Genomic DNA, 24,270 nt, shown 5'->3' with positions numbered 1-24,270 from the left:
TCTGTCAATTAAATAAATAAAATCTTTAAAAAAAAAAAGCATGAAAAAACAGTACACCAAGGCACCTAATTGTTTCATACCAGTGAAAGAAAGGAAAAAAGAAAAGACCAGAGGGTAACTGCACTATCCAAGTAACTTGGAAACAAGGTTAAAATATGAGAATGACCTCAGATTTCTTTCAGGAAATAAATTGTAGAAGTTGACATACATCGTGTATTAGAAAGCACCTGTCAGCCTAAAATTATATGCCCAGAGAAAATGTGTTTTAAAAACAAAGGCAAGGGGTACCTGGGTGGCTCAGTGGGTTGGGCCTCTGCCTTCTTCGGCTGGGGTGGTGATCTTGGGGTTCTGGGATCAGGTCCCGCGTCGGGCTCTCTGCTCAGCAGGGAGCCTGCTTCCCCCACCCGCGCTCTCTGCCTGCTGCTCTGCCTACTTGTGATCTTTCTCTGTCAAATAAATAAATAAAATATTAAAAAAAAAAAAAAAGGCAAGGGGCACCTGGGTGTGGCTCAGTCTGTTAAGTGCCTGCTTTCTGCTCAGGTCATGATCTCCGTTTCCTGGGATCGAACCCTATTCCTGAGATCGCTGCTCAGCAGAGTCTGTTGCTCCCTTTCCCTCTGCCTCCTGCCCCTGCTTGTTGTGCTCTCTCTCAAATAAAACCTTGAACAAAAGGGGCACCTGGGTGGCTCAGTGGGTTAAAGCCTCTGCCTTCAACTCGGGTCATGATCTCAGAGTCCTGGGATGGAGCCCCACATCGGGGTCTCTGCTCAGCATGGAGCCTGCTTCCTCCTCTCTCTCTGCCTGCTTCTCTGCCTACTTGTGACCTCCGTCTGTCAAATAAATAAATAAAATATTAAAAAAAAAAAAACCTTGAACAAAAATTAAAACAAAGGCAAAATACTCTTTCAGACTAAAGGTGAAAGAATTAATCACTAGCAGGTCTATTACACGAGAAATTTTAAAGGAAGTCGTCTTTTAAGGCTGACAGGAATACACTAGAGACCAAAAAACAGGTCTGCAACTTGTTACTTAACTGCCGTAAGGTATGGATTGTATGTTTTTTTTTTCCGAGATTTTATCTATTTATTTGACAGAGACAGAGATCACAAGTAGGCAGAGAGGCAGGCAGAGAGAGGGAGAAGCAGGCTTCCCACCAAGCAGAGACCCCGATGCACGGCTCGATCCCAGGATTCTGAGATCATGACCTGAGCTGAAAGCAGAAGCTTAACCCACTGAGCCACCCAGGCGCCACTGGACTGTATGTTTTTTAAAAAGATTTTATTTATTTGAGAGAGCATGCTCACGAATAGGGATGAGGGGCAGAGGAAAAGGGAGAAGCAGGCACCACTGAGCAGGGAGCCCTACGCGTGGGCTTGATCCCAGTACCCTGAGATTATGACCTGAGTAACTCAACCAACTGAGCCACCCAGGTGCCCTGGATTGTGCTTTTTTTTTTTTTTTTCCCCCAGGGCTCCCATATAGATGATTATTAAAGCTGTTATTGGGTGCATGATGGTGTTCATACTATTGTCTCTATTTTTTTTTTCTATTCTTAATATTTGAGATTTTCCATCATAGAATATTTTTTTAATTTACCTTACCCAACAGTATATTATCTACAATAAATGAATCTAATTCAGTTTCATGTGAGGCTCTGTTTAGATGACAGGAATCCTGTACTAACTGATCTTGTAACATATGTCCGACAAAGTGTTACACAGTTCTTATCAAACTGGATTTTGAAATCTCTACAGACTACAATAATAAGTATTGCTTCTATAAGTGTTCCATAATAGTTTAAAAAGAAGAAAAGAAAAAGTTACTGTGCTGTCACTCTGCATAGGTTTTAATTAATTAGCTGGGACTTAAAAGTATACACACATATTCAAACATGCTGGAAGAAAATATGTGCATTGTTTTCCCTTCTGTCTTGCAGTATGCTTTAAAGATGATAATAAGGTTGTGTTTTTTTTTTTTTTAAGATATTTGTTATTTGACAGAAAGAGAGAGGTCACAAGTAGGTAGAGAGGCAGGCAGAGAGAGAGGAGGAAGCAGGTTTCCTGCTGAGCAGAGAGCCAGATGCAGAGCTCAGATCCCAGGACTCTAGGATCATGACCTGAGCCGAAGGCAGAGGCTTAACCCACTGAGCCATCCAGGTGCCCCTGATAATAAGGTTTTATCAGTAACAATGGTGGACTGACTAAGAAATTAGATTGGGGACCTGAATGCATTTCCCTCCTTTATCAATAATCTTAGCTTGTTTCCAAGTAGCTTTTTAATTTTGTATATCTTATGCTTTTACTTTTAAAATACCAATAATTTTTCTAAATGAGTATGAGTTCTTTTTCTTTTTTAAGGTTTTATTTATTTTTTGGCAGAGACAGTGAGAGAGCAAACACAAGCAGGGGGAGTGGGAGAGAGAGAAGCAGACTTCCTGCTAGCAGGGAGCTCGATGCGGGGCTCGATCCCAGGACCCTGAGATATGACCTGAGCTGAAGGCAGACATTTAATGACTGAGTCACCCAGGCACCCTAAAATACCAATGATTTGATAAACTCACACATTAAATTATCTTTATTATAATCTTTTATACTTTTACATTTTAAAATGTAGCTTGAATAATGGCACCTGGCTAGCTCAGTTTGTGGAGCATATGACTCTTGATCTTGGGGTTGTGAATTTGAGCCCCCCACTTTGGGTGCAGAGATTGCTTAAAAATAAAATCTTTAGGGGCACCTGGATGGCTCAGTGGGTTAAAGCCTCTGCCTTCGGCTCAGGTCATGATCCCAGGGTCCTGGGATCGAGCCCTGCATTGGGCTCTCTACTTGGCAGGGAGCCTGATTCCCCTTCTCTCTCTCTGCCTCCCTCTCTGCCTACTTGTGATCTCTGTCAAATAAATAAATAAAATATTTTTTTAAAAATAAGTAAAATCTTTAAAAGGGAATAAAAAAAGAATGTAACTTGAATGAAGTAAAGATTTGCTGTTTAAAATCAACATTTAAAAAAAATAAAAATAAAATAAACATTTTTCTCCATATTGTCATCATTTTATATTCCAGATCCAGGGGTTGAGCTCGAACTCTGTTTTCAATTCATACTTAAAAAATTTTTTTTATTAACTTTTTTTAAAAGTGATCTCTGTGGGGTGCTTGGGTGGCTCAGTCATTATATGGCTGCCTTTGGCTCAGGTCATGATCCCAGGGTCCTGGGATTGAGTGCTGAATTGGGCTCCCACTCAGCTGGAAGCCTGCTTCTCCCTTTCCCACTCCCCCTGCTTGCGTTCCCTCTCTGGCTGTCTCTCTCTCTCTCTCTCTCTGTGTCAAATAAATAAAGTCTTAAAAAAAAAAGTAATCTCTGTTCCCAACATGCAGCTCGAACTCATGACCTTGCGACTGAGAGTGGATGCTCTACCAACTGAGCCAGCCAGGTGCTCTGTCACTTCATACTTTTTATTTATTTTTTAAAGTATGGTTTATGTGCAATTTGTATTAGTTTGATTAAAATGTTACAAGTTACAGATTTGAAAATGTCACACTACACATGGACTGAACATCTGTAGCTGAAAATCTTGATATTTTCTGTCAGCAGCAGATGAAATGCCTTCACACATTAAACCACAAGTAATTGGAATTTATTAACCAACACTTAATTGTACAATTATTAGCCTTACCAATAAAGCAATAATTAAATTGGCCATCTTATACCAGGAAAACAAATGAAAAGGCAACAAACTATCCTAACAATTCATATTTTATTTATTACCTACTTTCCATTACTTGTTTCTCATAACAGTTGTCAAGGATGATCGTGGTATTATTGCTCAGACTTTAAGCAAGTTGCTTTGGCATTTTCTATAAAGAGATTTGCTGCTTTCAATTCACAATTAGCTTGTGACCCAGTGTTTATGAAAGCACTATCCTATGCCATTTAATTTGCATTTAGAGGCAGTGTAAGGCTTTGCTTAGTCTCATTTGAAGGCAATGACGAGTATTTCCAGATCTACATGTAAAATAGGAGGATGCTGCTACTTAGTATAAAACTCATAAAGGATACAAGTTGTTCGGGACACCTGGGTGGCTCGGTAGGTTATGCGTCTGCCTTGGGCTCAGGTCATGACCCAGTCCAGCATCGGCATTGGACTCCTTGCTCAGCGGAAAGTCTGCTTCTCCCTCTGTCTCCTACTCTCCTTGATTGTGCTCTCTCTCTGACAAAATCTTTTAAAAACATACAAGATGCTTAACGTGTTAAATAAAACTTCCATTTTAAGAAATACTGAATTTCTGTAGAAAATGCCAAGTGTTATATTAAGCACTTATTTTTTAAATAAAGATTTATTTATTTATTTATTTATTTATTTATTTAGAGAGCACAAGGGGGAAGAGGGGGAGAGAGAATCTTGAGCAGACTTCCCATGGAGTGCAGAGGCTCAACCTGCTCCAAGATTGTGACCTGAGCCAAAATCAAGAGTTGGATGCTTAACCGACTGAGCCACTCAGTGTCTGCTAGGCACTTTCATGATGTTTTATCATGGATTGCCATAAAGGTTAAAGACCTTGCCCATGACCATGTGATGGTTCAGTGAAAGAGCCAAAGAACCCAAGTACTATGACATATATTCAAGTGTCTTTTGCACTTACTATGCTTCAAATCATTAAGCATGGAATGAAATTTCCTGATTAATAGTTTGAATTTGTAAAAGCACTAATATAATTTATAATTTCCCTTTAAACTGAGAGGTATTCAACAACTAGTAATTTCTTTTTAAGTGAGTCTTAGTTAATGCCAGTGACCTGAAAACAGTGCCAATGTTTAAAATCCTAATCTAGTTAGCAATTTGGGGAAGTTTTCTACATTGATACCTTGTGGCCTAACAGGCTGCACTTTCATCAAAATGACAGCAAACAACAAATACCTTATATATTTAAAATGTGAAAAGTCATGTCAATCTAAAAGATTTACATTATATGGATGAGATAACTAAATGGTTTTTGTTTGTTTGTTTTTTTAAAGATTTTTATTTATTTGACAGAGAGAGATCACAAGTAGGCAGAGAAACAGGCAGAGAGGGGGAAGCAGGCTCCCGGCTGAGCAGAGAGCCCAATGTGGGCCTGATCCCTGGACTCTGGGATCATGACCTGAGCCGAAGGCAGAGTCTTAACCCACTCAGCCACCCAGGCGCCCTGTTTGTTTGTTTTATCCAAAATGTGTTTATTGGGATAGTTTCTCATCTTGATTCAGGGGCTTTTAGTGCTCCATCCTTCTGTAAGCCTTTCTTTCCTCTTGTAGGCTGCCAAAGGACAGTGGAACAACCAACACACAAAACTACCATTTATGCATGGTTAAAAACCATGGTGATTTTGTAGCATCCTAGGCTCTTTCATGTCCATGAAATAGGAGGTGGGGCTCTGCACCAGGTGCTTCTTCTTGTTCTTCCTCTTCTCTGCTGGGGAGTGAAAGAAGGAGGTCCTTCTTGAGGGTCATGTTCTCATGGGGAGGTCGTCACCACCAGGTAGTCTTTTTTTTTCTTTTTTTTTTTTTTAGATTTTATTTATTTGACAGACAGAGATCACAAGTAGGCAGAAAGGCAGGCAGAGAGAGAGGAGGAAGCAGGCTCCCCGCTGAGCAGAGAGCCGTATGCGGGGCTCGATCGCAGGACCCTGGGATCACGACTTGAGCCGAAGGCAGAGGCCCCAACCCACCGAGCCACCCAGGCGCCCCACCAGGCAAAAAGAGTGTGTCAACAGGAACTTGAGGCAATTCTGTCCGCAGTGGGCCACAAGAAGAGTGAATCAGCTTCCTCTTGCTTCAGCGGAAGGGTTTGGCATACAGTCATGAACACTTCACTTGTGACCCAGATTCCTTTGGAGGGGGTCCTTTGGAGAACATAGATGTACATATACTGTAGTCAGAGTTCTGGCAACAGCCAAATGCCTCTTAGGTGAGAGCTCGTGTATTTGGTTTTTTCTTTAAAGGCCAGACTTTCTGTGTAATTTGGATTGAGGGCCAGAGAGTCTTATCCTAAATTTCTGTTCCTTTCCTCAGATAAACTTTAGCTCTTCTCAAGTGGCATAAAAATCACTTTTATTACATTTAAAAACATTTACTATGATTTTCGTGTGAACAAATCTCCATGCTAGGCAGAGGAAAATGGGAAACAGCTGTAGCTTAGAGCATATACCGTGAGCATTCCCTGTGGGCACTCTGGGACTCAGGTAATATTAAACACACCTAGAAGATGGTAGGATGTCCCCGCAAAAAGTTTTAACAAATTTGCTGGATAACTTAAGCAAGGCAGATCATCTGAAGGGAAAAAGAAATGAGTTGGACGAGTACTAAAACCACTGTTGGAGTGAAGGAGGGATTCTGAATATGATATACCTCAAATTTGTCCTGGCTCAGACCCCTGAGAGTGTATCTGGTCCCCAGGGGACTAGAGGCAACCCTACTTCAACAGTATTTCACAAAGAAGAAGGCACCTAAGTTCATGATGACCATTGGAATACAGAATTCAGAGGAAGAATGGGAGATACACAGTGGCTCATTTGTCACGTGGGGTAGCAGTTTAGCTACAATGGGAGAGAATCTGCTACTGAGCATGTGGGAGACATTCCTGGGGAGTCAGGAGCATGTTGCAGTATGGCAGATTTTGCTGAAGCTACAGGTCCTGTACTTGCTAGAGGAGCAATGAATCATTAAGATTAATATATTAATGATATCTTGACCTCATTTGTACCTGTGGGCTCTTGGGGCCTGGGATATATAGTTATATAAGGATGAACAAAAGTGTCCCTACTTTGACAGAGGGCCCACTTTAGTGAGGAAACAGACACATTCATATCAATGAAAATAAAATGCAATGTATTCACCATTGTAAATGAAATACTGCACTGGATGCCTTATTGAACAGCACATAGGAGTATATGGGTCCTATTCTGTAGAAATTGGGATGCCATTACACGTTTTAACTAAGGCAGAGTCATTTAGCTTATCTATGTTTTAGAAATATTTCTGACTGGTCTGGTAGAAGGATTGAATGAGAAGAAGCTAAAATCAAGGAGACTTCGTTCAATCAGGTCAATTGGGCCTAAGTTAGGTGTATTAGAATGACTGGAGAAGAGGGGGCGCATCAGAGATGTTTAAGAGGACTATGTATCTTATTAGATATTGAAGTTATGGAGAGTAAGAGCTTTTAAAATAACTCAAAAATCTTTAGAGGCAGTATTTCCTTTTTAAAAAAATTTTGTAAGAAATTTCTACACCCAACGTGAGGTTTGAACCCAACCAAAAGATCAAGAGTCATGTGCTCCAGCCCCTGAGCCTATGAGGCACCCCTCGAGGCAGTATGATGTACACTAAAAGATACAGGGTCTGGGACTATTCTGCCTAGGTCTGAGTCATACACTGATGTTCCAGGACAGCCTTGGGCAAATTGTGCATCCCGTCCATCTCCGTTCTTTCATCTGTAAAATGGGGATGATAATAGTACCCACACTTCATACAGTCATTCTGTGTGAATAAATATAATTTAATATAAAAGAAGCCCTTAGGAGAGTGCCTGGTACCCAGGTTTAGTTTACTATCATTATTCTAGCTAGGGTAGGTAACTGGATGAGCATCAGTAAAAGTCACTGAAAGGAAAATACAGACTGGCAAACTCAGAGGACAGAGAAAATGGTGAGTTAATTCTTGGACGTACCGAATCTAGAGTTTCTGACTCAAGGTAGTCACAAACTATTTGTTGAATATTAATAGAAATGAGCAGGTTTTTCCTTTTAAAAGTGCTTTGATCGTATACGAGATACTGTCATAAGCTCTCTATATGTATAATCTCAATTCTCACACAGTCCCTGTCAGATAGGTAGTATTATTTCCATTTTAGTTTATTTAACAGAATAATGAACAGGTTTGCAGCTTAACAATATTAACAAAGGCCTCATTTCCCGAAAGTAAAAGAAGTTCTGATTTACTCTGCTGGTGGTAAGTAGACTGGTTGAGATTTGAACCCAGACACTCTGATTCCAAAGCTGGTGTACTGAATCACTACGATGGCTTGAACCATTTTGAAACCTTTGACCCCTAGTGTCTCTCTCTCTCTCTTTCTCCTTTAAGATTTTATTTATTTATGGGATGCCTGGGTGCCTCAATTGGTTGAGCATCTGCCTTCGGCTCGGGTCATGATCTGGGATTGAGTCCCATATCAGGCTCCCTGCTCAGTGGGGAACCTACTTCTCCCTCTCCCTCTGCCATTCCTTCTGCTTGTACTCTCTCTGTCTGTCAAATAAATAAAGTATTAAAAAAAAAGATTTTATTTATTTATTTATTTGAAGCAAGGGGTGGGGAGTGGGTAGGAGCAGAGGGAGATGGAGAAAGGGAATCTTAAGCAAACTGCTGAGTGTGTAGCCCAGCGGCTTGACCTCACAACCCTGAGATCATGACCTCAGCCAAAATCAAGAGTTGGGTACTCAACTGACCAAGCTACCCAGGTACCCCCCCCCTTCCCTGAATCTCTTAATACTAGAGTCTATTAAGAAATGGCATCCTATTTTATAAAGAGTTGGATGTTTAATAATAAGAACATCTGTAATTTATTCTATGGCTATTATGGGTCAGGCATTACACATATATTGTCTTCAATTCTTCACAATACCCCATCACTGTGTTATAATAGGTACTTTATTTTATTTTATTTTTTAAAAAAAGATTTTATTTATTCATTTGACAGAGAGAGATCACAAGTAGGCAGAGAGGCAGGGGGAAGCAGGCTCCCTGCTGAGCAGAGAGCCCGACGTGGGGCTTGATCCCAGGACCCTGAGATCATGACCCGAGCCGAAGGCAGTGGCTTAACCCACTGAGCCACCCAGGTGCCCCTATAATAGGTATTTTAAAGCAGTGGAAACTAAGGCTCAGAGATGTCCAAAAACTTGCCAAGAGTTGCATAACTACTGAGAGGAGAGGAGAGATTTGAGCTCAGGTCTATTTATTCCCAAAGACTGTACTATTATCTTCCAAATTTAGCTACATTACATTTAATATATCATGTCACATTTTGCAAGTGACACCATGAGTTCCATGAATTATACAACCATGTTGTCAAGTTCAAAAAACCGTTTTAATTATGGAAGCGTAATAACTGGAATAGTATTTTTCAAATTTCAGTTACATAAGAATCATATACAGAGCCTGAGACTTTACCCCCAAGTGTATCGAATCAAATGTTCAAAGGATGAGTCTTAGAAATCAGATCTTTAAAAGGACTGATATGGTTCTAATGAAGGTTCTCCAAGGACCATGTTTTGAGGAATGTTGCAAGGATGGGGTTGGTTCAGGTACTCTTGGCATCTGAGCTCTCTAGGTGAAATCTTTTTATTTTTTGGAAAAAAATTTTTTTTTAAGATTTTATTTATTTCTTTGTCAGGGAGAGAGAGAGCACACACAAGCAAGGGGAACTGTAGGCAGAGGGAGAAGCAGGATCTGCTCTGAGTAAGTAGCCTGATGTGGAACTTGATTCCAGGACCCTGGGATCGTGACCTGAGCCAAAGGTAGATGCTTAACCAACTGAGTCACCCAGGTGTCCCTGGGTAAAATCTTAGGGCACTTTTATTGCCAGTACCATAGCTTATTACCTCTAAGTTATTATTTCAGATCTTCTATTGTTAATTTAGCTGATTGCAAGCACTTAGCTAAGAAACTTGAAGCCATGTGTGCTCTGCCTCATGTTCTGTCAATATATTATTTCCCACTCCCTCCGTGCCTTTTTCACGGATGAAACTCCCAGCAAAGCTGTATGGAAGAACTTGCACTTCACAGAAAATTAACTATGATAGCTGTGTAAGAGGAAGAGCATTGCAGCATGGTGAAAACATCAGACCTGGCTTCGAGTCCTACTTCTGCCCCTTTGAGCTTTGGTTCCATTAATATTGGTTTGGCAGAACCTACTTCACAATGTCGTGAGAGAATGGGGTGCGTGGTGTAGAGTTAAGATCTCAATAATTGGTGGCTATCATCAACGCTTAATACACCCTTGTGTTTAGAGAGGAAGACCGTAGAAGTACTATGCTGTATGCAAAGAGAGGGTTATCATTTCTTCTGAACTGGTTCACTTAGAGGTTGGCAAGATTAAGTGCATGTAAATCTGTAATTGTGAATGGAACTAATCACAATAAAATGCATCTCACCTAAACGAATTACAGTTAGACTAGTTACACAAAGAAAATAATGGTTGGGTAAAGGTCAACTAATTCTGATAGACTTATCTGGGTGGTTGGTGATTGATTTCCCATAATAGGTAAGCAGTTGTCTGGGAGAGTCCTTTTTGCATGTGTTGGAGATTATATGTATTAATTACTTATCCCCCCTTATCACTCTCAAAATTGTCCCAGAAAGGGACATGCCCAAGGTCCCATGGGTAGGTAGGCAGTGACAGAGGTAAAATTAGAACTTTGGTCTATGTTTTATGTATTAACCAGGCCATTAAAAACCAAAAAAGCTATTAGTTAATGGGAAGCAGAGGTGTGTATGACCTGTTTCTTTCTGCTGTCAGCATTTAAAAATTTACCAGGAGTTGCCTTATATAACTCCAGATACTGTGTTTTGAGTTTATGAGGGTTTTAAAAAACGTCAGCGGTAGGAGGAAGAAAACAGAACCAGTACTTTCATAAATCCCCTCCACACCCGTGGGGATTAAGCAATTGCCTGCCAGATTTCATCATTACAATAAATGTAAGCCTGACAATTTACAGGAAGCTTATCAGTCCTTTCCATTCCAGAAACTTGTGATGCTTTTCCTCACTACATGGTACAAACAGCTGAATCAAATTGTCTTTAAGAGTAGCCACCTTTCCCTCAGGCTATATACACTGCACCATCCTGTTCCATGCAAGTTAGCCCATAATAGGGCCTTTGATTGAAAGTCAAGCAGTTGGTGCTGACTTGGCAATATTTACTGAGAACAAAATAAGTGACACATAGGTATGTTTAAGAAATGGAAGGCTCTTGTCTGTATGGAATTTTTGCAAAGAAACATTATGAACCATTATACACATTATATGTCCATATTTATAATGAAGCAAAATCTGGTCTTAGCATTATCTGAACTACTGATCTTCAAAAGGTAACCTAAGGACTGAGACCATTCTGTATTTGGACACCTATAGTTTATGGTGTAGCCCGTATTCTTTGCGTGGTTACTTTTGGCTTCAGTTCAGAGATTGAGAGCACATATTAGTCATTTAGTTTGTTGACATAAACTAATGACAAAGTTGTCTTTTGGTGTAGGGTTAAGTGCATGTTCTGGGATGAGTAAGACATAGATTTATATCCCTGATTTTCCACTAACTGGCTCTATGACCTTGGACGAGTCAATAACTGTCTAAACATAATTTCCCTTTTCTCCCAAGTGAGAAAAAAATAAAACCTTCCACATATAGTAGTTTTAAGGATTATACATATAATTCATTGAAGAATTTATAGTGCCTAGTACATAGAAAGATCTTAATACATTTTAATTACTGCTTTCTTCTCTTTCCATCTATATATTTTTCTTTCCTTTATTCCTTCCCCTACTCTGTTTTTCCTAATTTTTATTTCTATCAATTTGTTTCTTTTTTCTTTTATGCTTCTTCCTTTTCTCAGTTCTTCTGTTGTCCTATGCCTTTGTACAAGTCCAAGCAATTCTTTTTCTCATATATGAGACCCCTATCTCTAGGGGAGACAGGGCCACCCCTTGAAAAAGGGAACAATAAGTCGTGTCTGTATTCCAGTCTGATGCCCTATTCTTTTAGTCAAGAATGGGAAGCATGTGTTCCAAAAATGCAAACTTGAAGTTCTGGAAAGGGATACTGAGGCTCACTGTGGACACAACGGGCCAATGAACAGGAAAATGCCCAGTGTGGCAGATATTCCCCAACTCAATCCTCTTCTGCGCTCCCCACCCCTGAATTTCTAAGACTTTAAAAAAATATATATTTATTTATTTATTTGTCAGAGAGAGAGAGAGAGAGGGATTGAGAGAGAGCGCAGAAGTGGTCTTCCTTACTGAGCAAGGACACCTGATGTGTGACTCAGTCCCAGGACCCTGAGATCATGACCTGAGCTGAAGGCAGATACTTAAACATCTGAGTCACCCATGCATCCCCAAAATTTCTAAGACTTTTGAAAGATCTGGCAGCAACCCTGGAACCCTGGCTGGCTCTGGAGGCCCTGCCCAGGTGAGGCGGGTCCTATGTGTGTGTCGTGCAGGAAGTGCCATAGGGGCTTGGTGGTCAAAGGAGTAGAACCCAGCTAGAACTCACTGGAATGGCTTTCTCGGGACCAGTGGGGAAGCCCCATGTCAGAAGAATAGGACTGTGAGGAGGAAATATAGGCCAAGTTCTCCAGGCACAGTTACAGCAAGCATCCTTGTGTTCTCTCTGTGGGGTGGGATGGACCTCAGACACTGGATATAGCTCTGTCATTATGGATCTTATGGTGATTAATGTTAATTAAACTGAAATCTTTAAAACAAAAGAAAACCCAATTTTGTTGTTTTTCTTTTTCTTTTTTTTTTAAACATTATTTATTTATTTATTTGACAGAGAGAGAGAGAGAGAGAGCACAAGCAGAGGAAGCAGCAGAGGGAGAGGGAGAAGCAGGCTCTCCACTGAGCACAGAGTCCCACGTGGGGCTCCATCCCAGGATCCTGGGATCATGACCTCAGCTGAAGGCAGATGCTTAACCAAGTGAGCCACCCAGGCATCTCTAATTTTGTTTTTCTTTCTTTTCTTTTCCTTTTTTTTTTTTTAAGATTTTATTTATTTATTTGACAGAGAGAGACAGTGAGAGAGGGAATACAAGCAGGGAAGTGGGAGAGGGAGAAGGCGGCCTCCTGCCGAGCAGGGAGCCCATTGTGGGGCTCCATCCCAGGATGCTGGGATCATGACCTGAGCCGAAGGCAGATGCCCAATGATTGAGCCACCCAGGTGCCCCATATTTTGTTTTTTATATACAAAGTTAGGGGAAATTTTTTGCTAAAATTTTATTATTTATTTATTTTTAGAATTTATTATTTGAGAGAATGCACACGCAGGGGGAAGGGCAGAGGGAGAGGGAGAGAGAGAATCTCTAGCAGTCTCAATGCCCATCTCATAGCTCCATCCTCAATCTCATGACTCTGAGATTGTCACCTCAGTGGAAATTAAGAGTGGGGTGCTTAACCCACTGACCCACTCAGATGCTCCCTTTTAGCACCTTTTATTTTTTATTTTTTTAAAGATTTTATTTATTTGATAGAGGGAGAGAGAGCATGAGAAGGGAGAAGCAGACTCCCCAGGGAGCTGGGAGCCTGTTGTGGGACTCGATCCCAGAACTCCAGGATCATGACCTGAGCTGAAAGCAGTGGCTTAACCAACTGAGCCACTCAGGCATCCCCTTTTAGCACCTTTTAAATGTATTTATAAAATAAAATTATCAGATTATAATGTGTCCATTTCTGTATTTCTGACATTAAAAGTAAAGCATGTTCATTTAAAACATCAGAAATAATAGAAAAAATGCAAAAGAGGGAGGGAATCACCTATAATTCTTATCACTCAGAAGAGACTTATTAAGATTTTTCCTCATTTACTTCCTATCCTTCATATGCATTTTATAAACATGGTGTGGATTATACTGTAAGCACAATTTTGATCCTACTCTTTTCAACTAACATTGTACCCGACCCATTTTTCCGTGTCATTAGAACACTATCCCTTCCCTCAAAGATGCTTCCAGTCCTATGGGAAAGATGATTGTGGACCAAGGGCAGTGTACAAAGAGAAACCAGAGGTAAAGCAGATGTATAAAACAGGTTAGATAAAAATTTTAAGATAAATATAAAATGGCTCTGTGCAATTAGCACTGTTGCTATTGATTATTTATAATCAAACATTTTTAATAGTATTTTTAAAGATTTAAAATTTATTGCCTAAATTCTTTTAAAAAATTCTTATTAATAATTTTTTTATAACTAAAAGCAATAGGTGAATGTAGTAAAATATTAAAACTGTACCAAAGGGTACATATTTATTTATTTATTTATTTATTTGACAGATCACAAGGAGGCAGAGAGGCAGGCAGAGAGAGAGAGGAGGAAGCAGGCTCCCCACTGGGCAGAAAGCCCGATGTGGGGCTCGATCCCAGGACCGAGAACATGACCTGAGCCGAAGGCAGAGGCTTTAACCCACTGAGCCACCCAGGTGCCCCAGTTTTGTTATATCTTTGTGACAAACTTTCCATAGTGTTACAGGTTGCATTTTGTTCCCCTAAAACTTGTATGTTGAAGCCGTAACCCTCAGTATCTCAGAATGTGGCTATAGTTGGAGATAGGCCTTTCTAAGAGATAAATTACATGAAGTGGTTATAGTGGGCCCTAATCCGATGTGACTGGTGTCCTTACACAAAAAGTAGATTAGGACATAGGCATAGAGGAAAGGCCCTGTGAGAACATGTGAGAAGGTAGCCATATGCAAGCCCATGAGGGAGGCCTCAGAGGAAATTGAACATGCTGACACCTCAATGTTGGACTTTCAGAACGGTGAGAAAATAAATTTCTGTTGTGTAAACTGTCCAGTCTGTGGTATTTTGTTATGATGGCCCTAGCAAACTAATACGCACAGTGACTCATCTATAATTATATAGTGAACACGAATGGGGAATTAGCATTCACTATTTAAATTAAAAAAAGAAAGTGAGGGTTTGGGGCAAACTGAAGGTCTATATATATTTCATTTTTTGGAGGCTGTTTACATATAAGGTATCCTAAAGGAAAACGAAAATAAATAAAGAAAGAAAATTAGCATCTGAGATTGCATTTCAAGTCTGGCTATCCTGTCTTTAACAATGCCCTCATGCCTACTGAAACCTGTACTCCTTGATCAGCCTAGCCTGCTGCAGCAAAATGTTGATTGGCTATTTTGACTGACAGCGAGGATGAATTCTGATACTGAGTTAAGAAGGGGATTCCAACTGTTTTTGCAACAGCAACATTCTTTCATTGCTTGTTTTCACAGCTCACCCCCTATTGGGGAAAGTGCTGTGTCACTCACATAAACAGAGTTAAATGCCTTAGAATTGACTTTCCTTGACCACTAATCCTTTCCAGGGCCCTCAAAACTAGGGTTGGAAAATACTAGTGAAGAGGCTTAATGTCATATTTTTAGGTCACCACGGAATGATTTGGCATCTTTTTTTCCCCCTGTGGCATGCAGTTTTTCAGAGAGAATGAGAGCAGAAAGAAGTAACCGAAGATACACCAGGCACCATATGATGTGGATTTTGATTGCTCTGTTCACCTGCCTGTCCAGTCTCCCTTTGGTAGCTGATAGCTAGATGGTCTGTTAGAACTTCTCTGTCATATATGAGAAGAAATCATAGACAGGTGAGTAAAGACAACCTTGGCCTCAGTAACAGTTCCTGATTGGCTGAGTTGCAGCAACCTATAATGATACTCCACTGATCAATGCCTTTCTGGGGCTAAAGTTTAATGTAAATCATTCATTTGTTCTGGATATTGCAGATAAGTAATTGCTACATTACTCAGCATATGGAGCTAATGTTAACAGCTTCCTTCAGAGGGAAGAATGACCCACAGGACTTATTTTTTATCACTTTATTTCTTTCATTTTGTCATCTAAAACAAATTCCCTGAGATGGCCAGAGTCCAAAGGGGCTGTTATTACTGTTGAGCTGACTACACAGCTTCAAATTCTAGGTTACAGCAAAACTGTCTGGATGGATTTTTTTTTTATTGTTGTGAAACACTTATTTAATGTGCTTCTTCTGGAGGTACTAGGTGAACAACACAGACACAAATAAGTATTGGGAAATAGAACATGGTGTATTGAAAGTTAGTTAAAATGAGGAAATTGCAGAATACACGGAACTTTCCTCATTCCTTCTTTCTTTTTTGTTTTTTTAAAGATTTTTATTTTTAAGTAATCTCTATACCCAACATGGGGCTCGAACCTTATAACCCCAAGATCGACCGTTGCATGCTCCACCAACTGAGCCAGCCAGGTACCCCTCCCTGTTTCTTTTTTTTATTCAATAGATATTGAGTCCCAGGGCACCTGGGGGGCTCAGTCCTGTCCTTAAGAGTCTGCCTTTGGCTCAGGTCATGATCCCAGGGTTCTGGGATCGAGCCCTGCATTGGGCTCAAATAGATATTGAGTACGAACTGTATGACAGGCATTGTTCTAAGTGCTGAGCATAAAACAAGGTGCATGTTCTCATGGAACTCATTTCTTCATATAACTGGTTCACCTGAGGTTTGATTCTACATTTTGAGACAGCTGGAGTGAAAGATCACAATGAATTAAAGAAATAGAGCAGAAATAAGAAAATGTCTTCTGGGGGATAATAAAAAACATAGAAGTAAAGCCCTAGTGAAAGAGCAGAGTGTAAAAGAAAGAAGAGAAAGGGGAAGAGGATGACAGAGATTAATATATATTCTATTACTTAAGTGTTAAATACTATTTCAATTTCTTTTTTTTTTTTTTTTAAAGATATTTATTTATTTATTTATTTGGCAGAGAGAGCGCGTACAAACGGGGAGCAGCAGGCAGAGGCAGAGTGAGAAGCAGGCTTCCCCACTGAACAGGGAGCTCGATACCAGGCTCGACCCCAGGACCAAGCTGAAGGCAGATGCCCAACCAACTGAGCCACCCATGCGTCCCTGTTTCTTTAGGACAGACGGCATAAACCACATCTCTCTATGCCACACAACTAATACAGTGCCTGGGAGGGTAATACTGGACCTAGATTCATATGGCCAGATTATTCTGTTACTAATCTGTGGGATGCTAGGCAATTACCAGAATGTCTTCAAGACTTAGTTTCCTATAGGGCTACCTCACAAAGTTGTTTCATTTAATAATAACAGCTTACAGGTAGTACTTACTATGTGCCAGGTGCTAATATAAGCAGTTCAAATATATCACTGCTCTTAATTCGTGTAACAGTGCCATAAGGAGGTATTTGTTTTAGCTCAGACTGCTATAGTGAAGATACCACAGACTGGATGAAACAACATAAGTTTATTTCTCATGGTTCTGGAAGTTGGAAATCAAAATCAGGGTGCCAGGATGGTGAGCGCCCTCTTCAGGCTTGCAGACTGACGATTTCTCCTCCCATCAAGTGGTGAAGGGGAGCAAGCTCTAGGGACTCTTAGAAGGGCAAGAATCCATCAAGAGGGCTTTAGAAGGGCAACAATCCATCATGACTTCATCTAATCCTGATTACCTTCCAAAGGCACACTCCTTTTACCTGCACATGGTGAAGCAAGGGGGTTTCAACAAATGATTCTGAGGACACAAGCATTTGGTCCATAGCGGTTTCGTCCCCATTTTCTAAATGAGTTAGCTGAGGAACAAAGACTTCATGCCGCTTATTCAAAGTCCTACAAGCAGTAGCGGGCAAAACCAGTAATTTAACTTCATCTCCAGTCTGTGCATTAGAAATAAACAGATGCACTCTACTACAAGGCTCTTTCTTACCTTCTACTCCACCATTTCTTGAATATTCATGAAATCCCTATGTAGTCATGGAACTATGATAGATAATAGGGATATAAAGAGTGAACAGAACGTATTTGGTTCTTGCCTTTCTGCAGTTTATAGTTATTAAGCAAATAACCAAACACTTCCAGGTTCTTAGCCTTTCCTGTTTTCTCCCATTTTTCTTGGACTCCCTTAGTCCTCCTGGCAACCAATTGAGAGTTGATCATGATCAGTAAAGCAGGTAACAGGGTCTCGCTAGGTCTCTTCAACGGCTAGGGCAGGGGGAAATTGACCTGTGGGCAGGGACTGACCTTTTTCCTAGCAGTGACCTTGCTCATCTCCTTTCTTGGTGAGTCTCGGCTTAAAATGGAAGTATGTGTACCAAGTTTCTTTCTCGCCCTTCGGTGATAATTCGCCCTTTACCCCCACCATCCAAGGCCTTTCTGACATCCCAGACCAGGTGTTGCTGTGCTTGAGGTACATTCTTGCCTCCTTGATCTCTAGGGCACATTTTTCCTTCCTTCCTTGGAAGCTCCAGAATTTCACGCTGCCCTCCCCTCTGGCCTGGCCTGGAGGAGATGGTGCCTCGCTCCCAGACCCAGCCTCGGTGCTCCCCCGAGAACAGAAGGGCGGCCATTGTCCGGTCTGCTCACGTGGCAGGGTTTCTCTGTGGGTGCTGAGTTCTCAGAGCTTCAGTCCTGGTCCACCCATTCCCGGAGCCTTTGACCAGCGGGCAGGCAGGTCAAGCCCGCCACTCAGGAGTGGCAGGGGTGCAAAGGGCGGCCAAGGAGGCCCCGGTGGGGCACAGAAGAGCCATATGGGCAATGGGCGTCACTGCCCGCGGCGCCCAGACTAAGGTCCTGGCCTGAGCTCGGCCATTGTGCTCGGCTGCCTCGGCCTCAAGGCCTGGTGGGCGTAGCGGCAGCGCTGAGAGCGCCCCCAAAGCGACAGCCCATCCCTTCAGATAATGTGTTTGATGTTGTGAAACAAATAGGGTAAAGACTTGGTTTCTTTCCTCGGCAAGCGAAGGGACCAAGGCACGAAAAAAGCGGAGGAGGTGGGTGAGAGCGCGAGCCGCAGCCGCCGCGAGCCTGGTCACGTGGCCCTCAGGGACCGCATGGCGGCGGCCCGCGCGTCCCCGCGTCCCGGCTGGCGGAGTAGGCCGGGCGCGCGCGCCGACGGGGCGGGCGCATGCGCAGGGGGGCGCGCCGCCTCTGCCCCGCGGCGAGGGTGTCTATGGAGAGGCGGCGGCCGCGGCTGCTGAGGCAGAGGCTGAGGCAGTGGCGATGGCGCCCTTCCCCGAAGAAGTGGACGTCTTCACCGCCCCACACTGGCGGATGAAGCAGCTGGTGGGGCTCTACTGCGACAAGGTAACGGTGTGCAGAGCCTCTTGCTCCGGGCAGCGCGGGCCAAGAGGAGGAGCGGGCCGGTCCCCGGGCGGCCTGGCCTGCGCCGCGCCCGCAGCCCCCGGGGCCGCGGCGCACGGATTGCTGCCTGCGCAGCTGTCAGCGCCGCGCTCGCTCCCCGCACCTTCTCCGGGGAGCCCGCGCCCGGACCCGGCCGGCGGCCTCGGACGTGCCCTCGGGGGCCGCGGCGCGGCTCCTGCCCGGCTGCGTGCCCCTGGCGGAGGGCCGGGTTCCCTGCGGCCGCGCTGGGCCTCCGGCCCCTGCCCCCTGCCCCCGCCCACTCAGGGAGAGGAGCTCCTTGGCGCCCCACCGACCTTCGGGGACCCCGGGCCGGCCACCTGCGCTGGGCTTCCTATCCGCTTGGGCAGACCGTTTCTGCAGCTGTCCCCCGCCTCCCCCAGCAGCACCGCCCCTCATCCGGCTCCCGGCCCGTCTGGGGGCTCTCGAGTCTCTTTGCAAACACCCATCCATCCTCGGAACCTCTAGCTTATTTCCTGCCTCGATGGGCAGCTTCTCTCAGCCCTGCTCGTTTTACGCCCCAGCTTTTCACTGGCTTGATTGGAAAGAAAACCCAGGTTTCTCGGTCTAGGGACTGCAGAAGCTTCACTTTTCGTTTATGGTTATCTTTTTCCTCGCAACTTTTATTGTCCTGGAGCATTTACCCGGTGTAGATTTTGTTATAAGACCCCCGTTCTCTTTGGAATTCTTACCGTGGGCTCGAATACAAGGGATCTCGGAAAAAGTTAGGTTTAACTGTGAGAACCTTTTTGGAGTGTTAATTGGTGCAGCATTAACTGAAAAAGGACTTTTCTGGAGATGGTGCGGGACCTTTTTAGTGATTTTAAAACAGTATTAAGCGTCCACATTTTTACCAGTTTTACGTTGGGGGGGAAGTCCACATAAATTCTGAAAACTTCAGGACGTCCTGTCTCGTGTAGAAATGAACCAAATAAAAAGCATTTAAACAACTATTGTTTAAGTATAGAAGTCAGCCCTGATGAATTTTCAGAAATCACATAGCATTAAGCGGAACCACTGTTGAGAGAAAAGAGGGGTTCTTACAGCTCAGGGTAGTTGGAGGGTGCTCACAGTGTTCCGTGCTAGGCCACATTCAAAACCAACACTTTAAAACGCATTCACTACCATCTTTTCCTTCCTCCATTTTGAAAATTAAAAAATACCTGGTTCAGATATACAGGTTTAAACAGGACAGTCCAGGACAGTGATTCTCAACCTTCGTTGCTGCTCAGAATCATCCTAAAGGCTGTTAAAAAGCCCAGTGCCCAGACCACTGAAAATCAGCCTCTCTCAGGGTAGGACCCAGGCATCAGCTGTAATTTAAAGCTCCTGAGGTGAGTCCAGTGTGCAGCCAAGGGTGAGAACCATTTATCCCGGAGAAGCATAAGGAATGGGCAAGCCATAGCTTAAGCTCTGTAACTGTAAATTTTTTTGAGATAGATTGCTATAGTGTTACTTCCTCTGGCTTTTGAACTTAGTTATTCTGACAGTATTCATTAATTGCAGGAAATTAAAAAATGGGAGGTTTATTACTTTCTCAAAATTGGAAAGGGAAAGTTAGTGAGGACTAATGGAATAGGAGGTCGTCTCTGCAGTTTAGCCTGGAGAGCACCTGAAATTGTTATGGAAATTTTTGTGCATGTGTACACTTTGCTAGGGAGTCTGTGGCTTTCATCAAATGATTGTGACTCTTCCATAGTAGTTAAGAGTCACCATTTTACTTAGTTATGTGATAGATTAACCAGCCTCATACGGTGCCATTTTTAAAAAAACAATACCTCAGTCAAATAAGATTCTTCTCAGTAAATATTTCCTCTTGAAGCATTTAAGAAAGCAGTTTCAATTTAACATAGCCTAAGTCAAAATAATCATTAATTCTTAATTACATATAGTTAATGAGCTTGCTGTGTATCTTCATCAAGGAAATTAAAAGTCCCGATTTTCCAAACTGTGGATCAGAGACCAAGGTGATTTAGGGGGGGAAAAGTGTATAGGAATTCTATATCAAGATTTCTTCTTGATACTGATAGCTAGTGGAAATCTCTCCTAGGATGTCCTTTGGGAGCTACAGTGGAGAAATAAGTGTTTAATGCTGGCCGAGTAATCTTAAAGGACTATTTTTGTATTCATTTGTCATCTGAAGTTTTGCCTTCACCATCATTCGGTTTGTAAAGACCATGGATATTCAACCCAAATAGCCTACAGTAGAACTTTATAAAATGAGAACTAGTTTTTGTACTCAAACTAAAAAAGATACAAGGTATGTTATTTCACTGTATTCTAAATGTTAATTCGGAATGTCAAGTAATTGTAAAGTGGTCAGTTTTATTTCCAGTATCAGACTTTTCAGGTACAATATATTTTAGAAGCATCCATGTATTTACTAGCATCAGCTCAATCATTTGTATGCTCAGACTAGTTTACCTAGAATAATTTATTCTTGTAGGACATTTTAAATATTGCTGTGTAATACCTAATTTAATCCTTTGCTCTTGGATTTCCTCTTATATTTATATAATGTTTTATGGAAAGATTTTCCCTTGTTATCCAGACAATAGTCCTTTGAGGTAGGTAAAGGAGGGGGTATTTCTGTTTAATAGCTGGGAAGTCGTAGGCTTAGGTTAGCTAGACCCAGTTTACAAAAGCAGTTAGTTACAGATTCAGACGGAAACCCAAGTCAGGATCTTGATTTCCAGTTTAATTTTCTTGTATGAAACCAGAGTAGTTTCTGAAAAATTTTTTTGGTTAAAAGTCAGTTAGGAAATCTTTTTCTAATTCACTGACCTTCCAAATTGGGATGATTTTAGTGAACGTTTCATTGGATGACGTCTTTTTTCCAGTTTACTCCGATTCTTCAGTGTTTCCTCTAGTCCTCAAAATTCTGCCAGTAAGTGTGGAGTCCCTACTCTCTGTTGGCCCTGTGTTGTGTCCGCCAGCATTGGTGGTGCGATGCGGGGAATTTACAGTCTTACAATTGTTCTAAGGTGGAAATCCAAATGCAGTATAGTAGGAGCAGAGGGAAGTATACAGTTAGCTGTATATTAAAATGTCAGGAGTGGTCTTAAGATTTCCTTCAGCTGAGTTCTGAGAATAAAAAGTAAGTGTATAATACAGAGATTCCTAGACTTACCTAAAAGCCAGTTATAAAATTTTTGAAGTGGTGGAGGCTGTTATAGAGTGCCCAAGTTTTTCAGGTAGTGATATTAAAAGTGCCATTTGGTTATCATTTTATAAATAAGGGACATTTTTATGACAGAAGTCCTAGGAAGGAAATAAGCTCGTAATAATTGGAATAGATTATTTTTTAAAATTGAGTGGTATAGCTTTATGAAGAATTTAGTTTTCCTTTTTTTCTCTTTCTACATACCTATAAAAACTCTAGTTGACTGGAATTGGGAAGACTGGTTTAGAGACAATATTTTTTTTTTTTTAAAGATTTTATTTATTTGACAGACAGAGATCACAAGTAGAGAGGCAGGCAGAGAGAGAGAGAAGGAAGCAGGCTCCCTGCTGAGCAGAGATCCTGATGCGGGGCTCGATACCAGGACCCTGGGATCATGACCTGAGGCGCAGGCAGAGGCTTTAACCCACTGAGCCACCCAGGTGCCCCGGTTTAGAGACAATATTGAATGGAGAACTAGGAGAAGAAGGAGAAGGGAATTTAATGAGTTCTTACTACATGCTTACGTTATTTCTTTGAATCCTCACAGGAGCCCCATGAGACAAATATTACCCTTCATTCAAAGACGAGGAAACAGACTTAGTTATTATGTAACTTCCCAATTCAACTAGTGATTAGGAGAGCCTGAATTTTAATTATAGAATCCCCCCCCCCTTCTGAAGCCCTTGTTTTTTAGTATTACCTTACTAGTTCTGTTACTATTTGTTATATGATTTTATTCGAAACATTTCACGTGTAGGCCATAGTTTTTTTCTACTGTATAGACCAGATAGTTTTGACCAATAGTTAATTGAGGTTTCTTTATTGGATATAAGTTTCCCTTGATTGAATCAAAACATTGTTTGGCTCAGTAGCTGAAAAGTAAAATTTATTTGGGATAATAGTGTTTGGGTTTTTGTTGTACTATTTTTCATATCTATTTTTAAACTTACTCTAGTCTTTAAGTCACACAATTTTTTGAGACACTTTGAAGCCAGGTTGTAAGATTTTAGGTTGTGGAGTGAGACAGAAAGTTAGTTATAAATTTTTTTAAAATACAGGAGAGATCATGTCACTGGTTGTTACTGTTTGTTATGTGTGTCTTGTTCTATATAGGTTCATTTTTGAGTTTGCCAAGCATCAGAGTATACAAGTTTGTAGGTCATTTAGGAACTTGTATATCCTCCTGTAGGGCAATGTTTTTCATAGTGTGTCCTTAAATCCATTAGTGGGTCATGAAATCAATTTTGTGGGTCAGAAACAGCATTTAAAAAAGGGAAGGCAGCTGTGCTCACCACTATACCACCAACGCCAATAGAAACAGCGTTTAAAAAATGAAATGGAAGAGTAAATATTAAAGTACATCACAGGGTAGAGAGGAAAATAGTGTTTCCTGAAATTTGTTTGAAGTATCTGTGATGTGTGTGTCTAGGTTGCACTGTATTTCAGACTAAAGGTCATAGTTAAATGTGTTTGAAAAACATTTCTTTAGAGTAGCATTTCTCAACCACAGCACAATTGACATTTTGGGCTAGATGATTTTTTTTGTGGCTGCTGTCCTGTGCAATGTAGGATGTTTAGCTGGATCCCTGGCTTTTACCCACTAGATGTCAGTAGCACTTCTGCAGTGGTACCAACCAAAAATGTCCTTGCCCATTAGTTCCTAGAGGGTAGGGGGCGTGCAGAACCGTCCCTTGGTGAGAATATTGCTTGAGGGCAAGTATTCTTTCTGACAGTTTACTCTGTTGGATGTGGAAGGATAGCTTTATGATTGGGACTAATATCGTATCTTGTGGAAAGAACGTAAGTCTTAGAGCTCTAGAGATTTTGATCTTTGTTTTGTTGTCTACTGGTTGTATGGTTTTGGGCAAGTTATTTTTTCTCAGCCTCATCTCTTCATCTGTGAAATGGGAATTTTTATACCTACGTAATCTTAAAATACTTAGTATAGTACATAGTGTGTCATAGACTTCAGTGTGTCACAGATATTAATGTCTAGGTTTATTTTTGTGTCACTCAAGTTTGTATGTTTGAATAACTTTGTAGAGGCAAACAACATTTTAAAAATTCATATAAACAAATTTTTAAAATGTTAAATTGCATGTGCTCTGGTTATCTTTTAGCTGCTAAATTTACTGACTTTTAGGTACCAGGTTGAAACAGTTGCTCATTTAAA

The 24,270-nt window shown here is 41.5% G+C and overlaps 1 protein-coding gene across 4 annotated transcripts in view; it reads left to right on the top strand.

Annotated features, from left to right (window-relative positions):
- The window catches only part of FBXL5 (F-box and leucine rich repeat protein 5), a 74,427-nt gene that overhangs the window by 13,545 nt on the left and 36,612 nt on the right, over window positions 1-24,270 (top strand). The window contains exon 1 of one of the 4 annotated variants that reach the window (XM_047718922.1): window positions 9,776-9,975. The exons of 1 other annotated variant lie outside the window; for it this stretch is intronic. Coding sequence is in view for 2 of the 3 variants with exons in the window: in XM_047718923.1 (XP_047574879.1) it covers window positions 18,797-18,880 (84 nt within the window). In the remaining variant the exon portion in view is untranslated. Of the gene's footprint in view, window positions 1-9,775; window positions 9,976-15,355; window positions 15,392-18,692; window positions 18,881-24,270 lie in introns of those variants that run through there. 2 more of the 4 variants (XM_047718920.1, XM_047718923.1) reach the window with 2 other exon arrangements.

The sequence above is a fragment of the Lutra lutra genome, chromosome 2 (genome assembly GCF_902655055.1).
Source record: "Lutra lutra chromosome 2, mLutLut1.2, whole genome shotgun sequence".
Lineage (NCBI taxonomy): Eukaryota > Metazoa > Chordata > Mammalia > Carnivora > Mustelidae > Lutra > Lutra lutra.
The sequence above is the reverse complement of the archived record's forward strand: the minus strand, read 5'-3'. Positions and strand labels throughout refer to the sequence as shown.